A 12,830-nucleotide genomic window follows, 5' to 3' on the forward strand; every position below is an offset into this window, starting at 1 on the left:
CAAAGTCCTCTACCTACCACTATATAAACACCGCAGCCCACTGCAAAGGAGTCCAGGAGGAGTAGGTTAACCTTGAGGGCTCAGGGTACACACAGAGGCTCTGGACACATGAGCGGCACACATGCATGCACACACGCACACGCACAGACATTCACACACACACACACACACACACACACACACACACACACACACACTCCTTCCCGAAGCCTCAGCAGCAAGAGCTGCCCCTCAGCCTGCCATCCAGTTAAGGAGTAGAGAACAAAATCCATCCTCACCCAGCAACACCTCAGACAGGGGCAGGAACACAACCCATAAAGAATGGATAACCAGAACCGGAACTGGAAAGAGCCGCCAAGAAGATGAGAATGGGGACCTGGAAACCAAGAGCTTAGCAGACCACAAGAGGGACTGAAACCGAGAAGAGCGCTGAAGACTGGACCAAGAGCAGCCCCAGTGTGTGGCCCTGGCGGCAGCCTCCCTCCCAGGCCTCAGCATGAGCTGCTCTCCTCCATTAGAGCCCCCTTCCTCTGCGGCTTCTCACCCTGCCCCTTCGAAATGTAACTCAAGTGCTGCCCCCTCCAGGGAACCTTGCTTGTCTGGCCCCACACTGTGCTGGGGTGACTCCTGGGATCCTGGACCCGGAGGCACCCCAGGGCCTCACCAGTGCCCAAGGCAGAGTTCCAGGACCTTTTGCTCTTGACTTTGAAAAACTTCCACTTTGGCCCTGACTCTGACAGGATGGCCTTTGGCCCAGTGTCACAGTGGGCCAGGGCAGACAGGGGATTCCCAGTAGGCCCTGGGAAGCTGTGCTGTCCCTGCTTAGAGGGGAACCTGAATGCCGGGGGATTTCACAAGGTCCACTTAGACCAGCAGCTTTTCATCTTCCTTAGGGCAGCCAAGAGAACTGCCTTGAAAAAACAATAAAAATGACTAGTTAAGAGGACGGAAGGCCATGTGTCCACTGCAGGAGGCTCGGCAAACCTGCGCATCCAAAGTCGGAGCACACACAGTAAACACAGAGACACGTTTCTAGGGTGGTTCAGTCCTGCCAATCAGAGCCACTCAGAGGGACAATGCGCACGGCCACGCTCGGCCCACCTTGTCCTTCTCTCCAGCCCCAGTGTCCACTGAGGATCCAGAGCAGCTGTGAGGGCCTGAAGGCTTGGCGCCATCATCTCATGGCTCCTCGTGAAATCCACCCCGTGTTTGTGACCAGCCACATTTCCCAGGTAAAGAAAAGGAGATTCTGAGCGGCAAAGACTCTCCCAAGGTCTCACGGCCAGCAGGCAGTGCGAGCGCAGGCAGGCTCTCACTCTCCAGAGGGGTTCAGCCTCCTTCAGCAGCTTTTCACCCAACACTCTGTGCCAGCTGGTCTCAGGGTCCAGGGGAGGCATGATGGCGAGCAGGGGCAAGCAGTGTGTCACGGAGCTTGGGCATAAGACATCAGAGGCCCTGGGTGGGACCCACCATTTTCACAAGGTGCATCCGCAGCTCTCCACACACAGCCTCCTGAGGGCGGATGCTCACCTTTCACAGAAGGGACAGCTGAGGCTTGGATCAGGAGAGCGCCTTGCTGTGGGCTCCCTTCTCTGAGCACAGCGAGGGATAAAGGTTGGATCTGGAGGGTTACAGCTCACCTAGTCCAGTTCCCTCAATGACTCAGTTTCGGCATCTTAAAAATGGCTGAGGATGGTACCCACCTCGCAGGGTTAAAGTGCGCGTCTGTGAATTAGATGTGTAGGACCCTCTCTGAATGGAGCCTGGCAACGCTGTATAAATATTTGTTTACGAGATTAACAACGACGTATTTATCGGGTTCCTATGCATGGGCATTGTTTGACAGGCACTTGGTACATGGTGGTGTCCTAGGACACCACCACACGCCATGACACGTCTGTCTACCCGACTCCGAGCTCCAGAAGCAGAGGCTGTCTGCTCCCTGGTTCTCAGGTGAAACACGTGGCACACGCTCAGTGGCAGCCATGAGGCTGACTTCTCAATCACATTCACCAAGCTCATGTTCCCCCCCCCCCCCAGCAAGAGACAAGAGAAGACAATGACTAGTTCTTTTTTTTTTTTTTTTTTTTTTTTAAATATTTATTTATTTATTATGCATACAATATTCTGTCTGCGTGTATGTCTGCAGGCCAGAAGAGGGCACCAGACCTCATTCCAGATGGTTGTGAGCCACCACGTGGTTGCCGGGAATTGAACTCAGGACCTATGGAAGAGCAGGCAATGCTCTTAACCACTGAGCCATCTCTCCAGCCCAAATGACTAGTTCTTGATGCCCGGGCAAAGTTCACAGTGCTGACCAGAAGCAACATGTTAGGGGTCCCCAGCTCCCGTGCTGCTCACCAAAACATTCCCTGCTCCTTCTTGCTTTTATTGTTAACATGACCTTCAAGTCATTGTTCTAGGGACAACAGGAACCCTCCCTGAGAGCTTTGGATGCACAGTCAGCCTGACTTCAGTGTGCAATGAGGGGCCCTGTGCCTATACCGCTAAATGGCTGCAATGGGCGGGCTGAGATCTTTTGGGGAGCCATGAGCAGGTGTGCACTTCTGTATGCCCATGTGGTAAGAACACTGAGCAAGCATCTCAAGGGCAACTCAGAGACAACCCTGCTCACCCAGTCGTGATGCCCCTCACCATAAGCCCTGCTGACCCAGTCAGGAGTTCCGCCCCTCCCTTAGGGTCCTATCTGAAGAGCAGGGGGCTAGATGGCCTGTAGGGTGGCTCAGAGTCTCAGCTGCCTGCAGCCATGGTGACTAATTTGCTACCTGAGAAATCACTGCTATAAAGCGACAGTGGGAAGTCACCACAGCCCAGTCTCCACCTTCTGTTCTGCCACCCGCCATGGCAATATTGTGACAGGCACTGGAGAAGACCTTGCTCCAGGCTGGGCTGGCTCCTGCCTCCTCACCTGGGCCAACCTTTGACAGCTTCCTGGTGGACTGAGTTCACAGCAGGGCTGAAGCAAGGGACTAGCGGAGCTCCTAGGAGACCTGAGGAGGTTCCTGCACCTAGAGAAATCATCTGGCCTGTCCCTCTTCCTTTTGAAACAGTCTCACCACGAATCCCAGGCTAGGCATGGACTCACTAATGAACTTTGTAGCCCAAACTGCCCTCAAACTCTCAGCAAGGCTCCTGTCTCAGACTCCCAAGTGCTAATAGAGAGACAGACTGAGGTGTAAGAGAGAAAATGGGCCTCATCTAGTCCAGACCCTCCAGAAAGGTCACAAGGAGAACACAGCATTCACGGGTACGGGCAAGCCCACCTCTCCCATTCCCAGATAGGCAAGGTGATGCCCCCACCACCCTTGGGCAGGTCTGTGCAAGGACTGGACTCTACGGGGCTCAGGCAGCCCACGCCACAGTCTAGAGGACTCAGCCAGGTTACAGCTCTCTAGAGGACCAGGTGCTTTTGCTGGTTTAATGCTGGGTGACAGCTCCTCTCTTATCAGGGGCTGTGAGCAACCATATCCTATCCAGGTAACAAGCACCAGTCCCCTGACATGGATGGGAGCGTGCTCCCCTGACATGGCTGGCCATTGCTCACCAGCCCTCTGGCCCCAGACCTTCCCTGAACCTCCTAGGATCATGTACCCAGAAGTGTGCACAACCCCTAAACTCCTGCCCAGTCCCCAAGTAGGCACTCAGTGCTCAGTTCCTGCCTGCACAGGGTCCATCCAGCTCCTGCAACACCCTACAAGCTCTTCCCACGGAGCTCTGTCTCATGTATATAACCTCCTGGAGCCATGTGAGCCCACTGGCACCTCCCACATCCTGGGCACAGAGCTTAGCTTCTCCTATTAATCCAACTGATTGATTCTGGTTTTTTTGAAACAAGCTTACATTGTAGCCCTGGCTGTTCTGGAACCCACTATGTAGCCCAGAATGGCTTCAAACTCAGAGATCCCCCTGCCTCAGCCTCCCTGAATGACAGATGTGTGGCAACACAATGGGAATGGCATCCTTCCCATTCTAATGACAGGAAAACTGAGAGGGGAAGAGGCTCAGCAGCTAGCCCAGGTTCACACAGCTTTTCACTATTGTTCGAGGCCCTGGCATCATGCCAGCTCATGGAGTTGCTGCGCTGAGACTGAAGCCGGATCTTCTGATTCCAGATGTTGACCCTTCGTCCCAGGATACCAGACCCCTAGATGCCAAGTCTGCGCTATCTGACCTCCCAGTCTCCTGGATGCCTAGTAGCGCAAAGCAGCGAGACTCGCAGTCTTCCCAGGCTGCACAAATATTTACTCAGTGTGGACTCTGGCCGGTCTGGCTGAGCTAACTCTGTGAACACCAGAAGAAAGCTGGGAGCAGCAGAGCTCGGGTGCATTGGGGAGCAGACACAAGCTGGGCAATCAGGGTTCAGAGTGTGGGAGCCACAGGGTAGGAGGGAGGAACTGAAGTCTCAGGAACACTGTGGGCTCCTCACACCTTCACTCCTGAGAACAGGGGGAGAGAGGGTTGTCCTATCTCAGGCCTCCAGCCATCGGTGACACAGAACTACACGGGATGCCAGCCTGGCTTCATTTCCCCAATGCCAAAGTCCCACCCTCCAGGATCTGATACCCAGCGGGGTTCAGATTAGTTCTGCTGGAAGCCACGGAGTCTGGTTGCAGCAAAGGACACATGCTCGATTCTGCTAGATTCTGCTCTACCCTTCCGTGTCCTTCAACAGCGACATGACAGGACACGGTCAAGCTGCAGACCCAAAGCCAGAGAAGAGACCAGGTGCTTGCATGCATGTGTGAGCGCGTTTGTGTACGCCTGCATGTGACTGTGCATAGCGGCTGAGGGTGGGGGTGGGTAGGCGTGCATCCGGTGGGGCCGGCAGCAAAAGCCTGGCCTGCATTCCTCTGGGAAGGAAGGAATCTTCAGAGTCAGCTGTCCCCTGGTTTCCCTTCTTTTCTGGGACCTTCCTCCCCCGCCCTCTTTCTAGCTCAGGGCTCCCAAATCTGTCCCCAGGGAGTGTGCCTCACTGGCCAAGAGACTCAGTAACCCGGTTCTCCAGTGAACTGAGGTCCTAGAAGGAGGGGGTGTGGGTGTAGATTCCTTTAAGACAAAGGGCTGGTGGGGGCATTGGGAGTTCCGGAGGCACAAATCACTACTGCGAATGGCCAGACTGCCCTTCGGCAGGACAAAGAGGCAGCCCGGCTTCCCTCAACCCCCAGCACCATCTCTGGCGCCTTCCACGGGACCCAGAGAGAGGCAATGTGTCCTGAAATGGATTTGCTGGGCGGCCCAGGGCTGTGCCCAGAGGCCCCATAAATTAAGGGAGCAGACTGTGTGGGCTCCAGTGTAGGACATCCTCAGAGCTTCCCAAGGCGTGGAGGCCTTCACAGAACTAAGTTACTCCTTCCCAGCATCCCTCTGTACAGAGGGGCAAGTTCAGAGAGACCAAGAGACATGCCCAGGGTCATACAGAATGGCAGGATTCGAACCCTTGCCCACCGTCCCAGGCCTCCTCACTCAGAAATCAGAATCAAAAACCTCTATTGTTGTGAGTTTCCAAAATTAAAAAAAGTATCAGTGGCTTGGGGACAATCTTCTGAGGCAGTCTTTGGGGCCTGGGGTATTCAGGGGCCAGCTCCCACCTGCTGGAGGACCTCCCTGGGGCGTGCTGGGAAAGGGAGGGACACTCAGCTGCCCACTGCACAGCCCTTTTTGGAACCCTCCGTTCTAACAGCCCAGCCGCTCCGGTCACAGTCAGAAATAGCTGTGACAAAAGTCCCTCCCATCCTAGGAAGGCGCTTTTTAAAAAGATTTTGAAAGCGGCCACATGAGAAGATGGCAAGGAAGCCGTTGAGAAGGCTGGAGGCAGATGTGGGCATCACCTCAGAGTTAGGATGAGAGACTAAGTGGCAGAAGAGTTGTCCAGAGCCACCTGTGGATGGCAAGCCTCCCCAGGCCTCAGTTTACCCACTTCTGAAATGAAAATACACAGATGAATTGGTGGTTTCTTTTGCCTTTGCCAATAGCAAGCCAGTTTCCATACAGACTATCTTTTAGAATCATGGAAAAGTAGCTATGGTTGGCATGTGTCAAATTCCAGGGGCTCAACCTCCCAGCGTCCCCAGAGCCCATGAGGCACCTTACTATGGGCTCCAGGGATCTGAAGCACCCACTTGAAGTCCAAGACAAAAGACAACACAGGTCCCTCAGACCCTCCAACAGCCTCCACTCACTCCAGGTACCAAGGACAAAGCCAGCCAGGAGCACATAAACCCTGTCTGTCTACCCACAGCGAGGGGAGAAAACCAGTCAGTCCTTGGTCACACTGGGCCTATGGGACAAAGGGGGACACTAGAAAGTCACCCTGCCCTGCAGGCAACTGGACAGCCTCTTCCAGTCATTGCTACTTCCTGGAACAACCGTGACAACTTCCCTGATGCAGACACTGGAACCTACCAAAACTTCTGCTTGACAGCCACAAAGTAACCCAGCCTCCTCCTCCAGTAAATAAGGGGGAAAATCATGGGGCTGTACCGTGGTATGGACCCTAAGTCATCCAAAGCAAAGATAGGAAACGGGATGCCCAGAACACAGGAGGCACAAGAAACACAAAGTCATCTGAGAAAGCAAAAAGATCAGCCATGATGCAGACCCAAGGGTCACCCAAAGGCATGCAGGTGTCTTGGAGGCCAATTCAGAAAACCCATGTATTTAAAGTTGAGATAATTTGACAGGATTCTCCCAGGGAAAGCCCCCAACTTGCAAACTCAGAACAAGAGATCATGGTGGCACTGGGTGGTGACAGAAAGAAGTGTTTGTTTTGGTTTCCAGATCAACGTTTTACAACTTTGCTCTCTATACAGTCTCGGTGACCACACTTCCTACCCGGTGAAGAGCAAGTTGGGCTGAAGGGAAACCAGAGAAGGGGTGAGGGGGTGGGGAGCCGGGGCCAGAAGCTCTGCTTTGGGTTGGTGTTTGCAAAGAACCAGCTTGGTATTGCTGATGGTAGACCATGTCCGCCACAGCACTAGGGTGACTTAACACTTGGAACACAAGACTATGTAAGTAAGATGAGGGGACAGACAAACTGGGTCTACCCATCCATACACGTGACTTAGCAATGATGAGGGATGTTCAGATATATGCAAGTACAATATGTTGGAAGAACTCCCAAAACACCATCTATGTGAAGAAGCCAAATTCGGAAGACAGCCTATCATGGGATCTCATTTTTGAGTCATCCAGAGAAAGCATACAGGTAGACACGGGGCAGGTTGGTGACTGCTCCAGACGATAGCTGTTTGCAAACAGACAGGAAGAAATTGGGGGGAGGGGGATCCGAGGGTTCTAAAACTAGACCCTGGAGATGGGTACACTGCTCTAAATTTTCCTTTAAAAAAAATCACTGCTATACTTAAACTGGTGGCTTTAAGATGAACCAATTCCACCTCAGAAAAACCAGGGAACCACAGGTGCATGTGGAGAGAAACCAATCATGAGACAGGACCACAAAGGCCTGCAGCTTAAAAAGCTGGAAATACTTCTGGCTTATCATTCAGCGGCTGGAGCGGGAGGTCCATCCTGACCAATGGCAGAGAACCTGGAGCCCTTCCCTCTCCAGCCAGGACCTCTCCAGTGCTCAGCACTGGGGTTCCACACCAGACGTCCCACGAAACTTTGATGCCTTTGGCAGTCTACAAACCAAACAGGCCAGCACCATGGTCTCATCTCCTGGACTGTGACCTCTTAATAGTCAAAGTACCAGAGGAAGACTAGCAGCTCTTCACTTATATTAGATATAATGATAGATAGATAGATAGATAGATAGATAGATAGATAGATAGATAGATAGATAGATAATATAATTAGATATATTCACTTATTGCCACCCAAATTCCCCTGCACTCTGGGCAAGTGATGTGTCATGGAGTTTTAACCCCAGCACAAAGGCAGTCTCATACTGACAAGCCTAAGCAGCCCCTCTCAGGTCACATAGCACAGAGGGTTTTTTTTTGGGGGGGGGGGAGTGATTGTTTTTGTGTTTGACTTTTGGTTTTTCAAACAGAGTTTTTCTGTCTAGCTCTGGCTCTCCTGGAGTCCTCTCTGTAGACCAGACTGGCCTCGAACTCACAAAGACCCAACTGCCTCTTCCTCCTGAGACCTTTTTTTCTTTTTTGAAGTTAACTGTCTTCCTGCCTTCCTCCAGAAAGAGAAACTGCAATACAGCAGTAGATGAGAACAAAATTGTATGTATTCATATTGTAGACGTGAATATATAATAAATTACCTGTTCTAGGCTCAGTGGATGCACCTGATGGGGCAATCGGCAGAAAACCAAAAGCATCTTGTCACTCACAGGTAAGCTGGTACCACCAGAAACTGTGTAAACATCCTGCTTGGCCAGCAAGCAACAGTCTCCAAAGAAAGAGGCTTTAATTTAAAGTATTAAACATTAAAAAGTGAGTGTGCTGGGCTGCAGAGATAGCTCAGCAGCTAGGAGCACTTACTACTCTTGTAGAGAACCATGGATTCAGTTCCCAGCACCCACATGGCAGCCCACAACTGCCCGTAACTCCACTTCCACGGAGTTATTCCTCTTTTCACCAGCACCAGGCATGCACAGGCTGCCTGTATATACATGCAGGAAAGACACTAATACACATAATCAATCAATCAATCAATCATCAAAAAAAATTGCATGCTGATGGAATCAGACACACTGACATCTATGTGAAACCAAGAACACTTTCTTGACTGCACTAACATTTTGATGTATTTGGCTTTGGCTTTTTTCCCCCACTTAGTTTTTTTGAGATAGGGTTTCTCTGTGTAACAGTCCTGGCTGTCCTGTAACTCACTCTGTAGACCAGTCTGGTCTTAAACTCACAGAGATCCACCTGCCTCTGCCTCCCAAGTGCTGGGAATAAATGTGTGCGCCGCTACTGCCCGGCTCGATGCATTTGGTTTTTTGTTACATTTATTTATGTGTATCTGTGTGTGTGTGTGTGTGTGTGCATATGTGCCATTGCAAATGTGTAGAGGTCAGAAAACAACTTGCTGGAGTAGGTTCTCTCTGTCCACCATGTGGGTCTTTGTTGTACAACTATGGCCGTCAGGCTTGACAGCAAGTGCCTTTACCCTGCTGAGCTATCTCACGGGCTCTTGCTGTAATTTTATTAACTACCCAAGGAGCTTTCCCCAAAGTATTATCGAGGAAGCCCAGGATGTCAAAGAGCACAGCTATTGTCCAACCACCTTGCTTTTACAGGTAGGGAAACTGAGGCCTGGGCAAGGCAGAACACTCACTTTGGAAAAATACAAAGCTTTGAATCAACTTCAGAGAAGAAAGGTCTTTCCAGTTCATAAGACAATGAAGAAAAGAAAGAAGGTATACATGAACCTCCCAGAAAGGCGGGAAGAGAGATGCCCGCACCCCACCTGTCTCAGCAGGGCCGGCTCATTCCAGGACAGTGCCAGAAGCTGACATCACGCCCCACACCCTGGGTGCAACCTGAACAGCTCATTGCTGCATGCCAACCCATCTCTAAGCCTGAGCACAGTCTTTCCATCACCTTTGTAGCCAGGGCCAAAAAGCACACACACAATTAAACAAATGTAGCGCAAGCCTGTGTCATGACTACACTGCCAAAGGTGGCAGACAGGAGGGCCAGCCCAAGCTTCCTCCTCCAGTTTCACCATCCAAGGCAACTGCCTCCTTCCCTAGCCTGCCCTGATGGGGATGACCACCAAGGGCAGAGGGTGACCCCCTGTGAATGGCACAGGGCATTCCCAAGGCCAGAGAGAAAAGCAATCTCCAGCGAGCCAGGCCCTGCACGTGCAGCAGAGACTCCAGGCGTCTCTATACCTTCCTCATCGCAAATAAGAAAATCGACTTGATTATTTTACACCATCCAACAGGAGCCTCACCCCACTCTACCCTGGAGTTTTCTGTTCCCATTTCCCTGATGAGTAAACAAGCCTCCAAGTAGCTGACAATACCTCCTGCAGGGGATGGGAGCTAGCCCCGGACTTCTTCCCAGTCAGAAGACCTCAGCAGAGGGTGAAAAAGCAAACTCAGCCCCAGCTTCCAGGGAGACTGGAGGAATGGAAGGAATGGCCCCACTCCCTTTAAGAGTCAGGACAATAAAACAAAGTTAGGCATGGCTGAGATAGGAGCCTAGGACCAGAGGGCCCCTCCCCCATGCAGACCTGAGACCTACACACAGACCCTCTCTCCTTCTCTCTCTCTCCTCCTCCCTGTATCAGAAAGCTGAGCAGACAGTATTGTTAGCCAGGCTGCAGGCAGAGAGCAGTGCCAGTATTGCAGCCTGGGAATCTGGACTTCAAGGAGCACACTGGCCATCTTGCAGGCAGTCTGCCCCTGACCTCCAGCTGGGCCCCATGATCTGAGCGCACCCAATATGCTAACCCATGAGTATCTATCCCCTGGGGGACCTCAATAACCCTTGAGACTTGGGAGAATGTGAAGAAAAGGATGACTTTTTTTAAAAGGCTAGAAGCTGAGGTTCTGGTTCTTTACAGACCTGGAACAAGACAGCCAACCTTGGGGCCCTAGGGACAGATCCATCATCTTCTCACATGAGCTCATTAAATTCAAGGACAAAAAAAAAAAGATGACAACGTACTAGTCAAGAGATTTTCTTTACACCTGCTATGGGAAGGGAATCTACCACCAGCATCTCTAGGGAAATACCTAGCCTGGGAGACACACCAGCCAGGACTCCCATCAATAGATCAAATCTGGACTTGACTTTCACCACGGATTAGCCAAGCCGCCTTGGGCAAGTCACTTAGCACCTCTTCGCCTCAGTTTCCTCATCTGCAATATGGGGACCAGACTGCCTCACACCGCATTGTCATGTGGACAGAATGAGATCACCACAAGTCCGCTGGTTATTACGTCCCTGGGAAACAATGTGCCTGGCCCCGGGGGTCGGCGCCCAGGTATCCTGCGCGCGCCCGACTCTAGCGGGTTCTGATGACAGAGTCCTCCCGGCAGCCCGCAGCCCACCTGCCAGGCCCTGCTTGCTGCCCGGTCCCGAGAGCGGCGGAGGAGGGGCGCATCCACTCACCTCCGTTTGTACTCGTCACGCTCGCGCTTCACCTTGGCCAGCACGTTGTAGAGTGCGCGGATCTCTGGCGTGATGGTGTCAATCTGCACGCCCACGCCGTCCGGGTGCACCCACGACACGCCGGGGCCCTGCACTGTCTCCACGCCGCCGCCGCCCGTTCGCCGCACTTGCGTGTAGCTCCAGATGGTCCCGGGCAGGCGGCCGTAGTGCTGCGGGTGAGAGCCGCCGCCGGGGGGCAGGCCGCCCAGGGCCACCGTGTTGGCGTTGACGCCGGTGGCCGCACCGAGGGCCTGTCCGCCGCCCGCAGCCGGCGGCCGCAGCAGTTCGGGCCCGGTCTGCACGGCCTGCTCGCGGGAGAAGGTCTTGTAGCGGAGCCGCCGCTCGCGCTCACTCTGCTGCTGCTCCAGCTGCTTTTCCAGGAGCCGGTTACGCCGCTCCAGTTCGTGCACCTTGGCCAAGAAGCAGCGGAAGCGCACGTTGAGCCCCTTGAGGAGGTGGATGTTGGAGCCCAGATCGTCCCGCAGTGCCGCCGTTACGGGCGAGGGCCCCGGCCCGGCCCCACCACCACCGCCACCGCCTGCGCAGCCGCCGCCCCCCGGCGGGCAACCGAAAGCCAAGGCCATCTCCCCGAACAGCAGCGAGTTAACCATGCGCCGGCTGCGCGGCTCAGGGCCCCGGGCCCGCGGTTCCAGATGGGGTTCCAGCTCGGGGCCGGGCTCCCGGCGTGGCCGGGCCAGGGCGGGCGCGGGCTCCAGCGTGGCCGGGGTGGTGCCAGATGCGCGCCAGATGCAGCTCCGCAGCGCCGGAAGAGAGAGCGGGACGAGCCGGAGGTCGCTGTGGCTGCCTGGAGTTGGCAAGGGGCTTGGTGCCTGTGCCGCGACTGTCAGAGCTGCTGTGGACCGGCCGCAGCAGCGGCGCGTAAAGGACTCTCGGCCGGCGCTGCCCCCTCTGCGACGGGCCCCGCCCTCTGCAGGCACAGACCACGCCCCCTGGGCCCGTCCTCTGCAGACACAGACCACACCCCCTGCCTGGTCTTCCTCTGCAGACAAAGTCCACGCCCCTTCCTGACCCTCCTTCTATAGGCGAAGGCCAAGCCCCCTTGCCTGGACCGCCCTCTGCGGGCATAGGCCACGCCCCCTCCGCCCAATGCAGCGATTTCACCCGCTGAGACTCTACTCCCAGGCCCTGCAGCCTAGGCCACGCCCACAGTCCCTTGGACTCCGCCCACCCACAAGCTGCGCCACTCGTCTGCGAGGCGCTGTTCGGCTTGCTGCAGTTCAGGCTCCGCCCAGCAACGGCCCGGAAAGCCCTCGCCTGCGTGCGGCGCTGCAGGCCTAGCGGGGTTCAGGTAATCTAATTAACGCAGTCTGCACACGAAACTACAGAGGGGACCGCAGCAGAGCCGGGAGCTGCAGCCTCTTAAAGAGGCTGGCGGTCTGGAACCGCTCACTTCCCCTCCTGGGGAGCCCTCTCCCACCAAGTCAGCCAGGCAAGCTTGACTTCCCGCCTGCCTTCCCTCGGTGCCCCAAATTTCCCTGTCCCAGATTCTCACGCATGCGAGTGACTGTGACCTGCAAAGGTCTGGCAGTCATTGCGTGCAAAGATACATGCATGCCAACACCCTTACTCCAGTCTCCGGCGGCATAGGACGTCGTCCCGTTCCCCTCTAGGCAGATCCAGGGCTTCTCACCCGCCTCTGCCCGCAGTCTTTGAGCCCCCTGGGCCACTGGCAAACTGAGATTCAGGGACGCGAGGTAGGCTAGGGGAAGA

The 12,830-nt window shown here is 54.3% G+C and overlaps 1 protein-coding gene and 1 long non-coding RNA gene across 3 annotated transcripts in view; one reads left to right on the forward strand and one right to left on the reverse strand.

Annotated features, from left to right (window-relative positions):
• Iffo2 (intermediate filament family orphan 2) overlaps positions 1–11,841 on the reverse strand; it is a 45,762-nt gene extending 33,921 nt beyond the window's left edge. For both annotated transcript variants that reach the window (XM_050150975.1, XM_050150967.1), the window contains exon 1: positions 11,061–11,841. In XM_050150975.1, the coding sequence (XP_050006932.1) occupies positions 11,061–11,710 (650 nt within the window). In that variant the 5' untranslated portion in view covers positions 11,711–11,841. The remainder of the gene's footprint in view (positions 1–11,060) is intronic.
• On the forward strand, positions 4,360–9,572 carry LOC126506972 (uncharacterized). Its single transcript, XR_007593385.1, has 3 exons — positions 4,360–4,746; positions 8,264–8,325; positions 9,236–9,572. It is a non-coding gene; the product is annotated as an uncharacterized lncRNA (long non-coding RNA).
• Positions 11,842–12,830: the final 989 nt, after the last annotated feature.

The sequence above is a fragment of the Alexandromys fortis genome, unplaced genomic scaffold, assembly GCF_014885135.2.
Source record: "Alexandromys fortis isolate MF-2015 unplaced genomic scaffold, M_Fortis_MF-2015_v1.1 scaffold_26, whole genome shotgun sequence".
Lineage (NCBI taxonomy): Eukaryota > Metazoa > Chordata > Mammalia > Rodentia > Cricetidae > Alexandromys > Alexandromys fortis.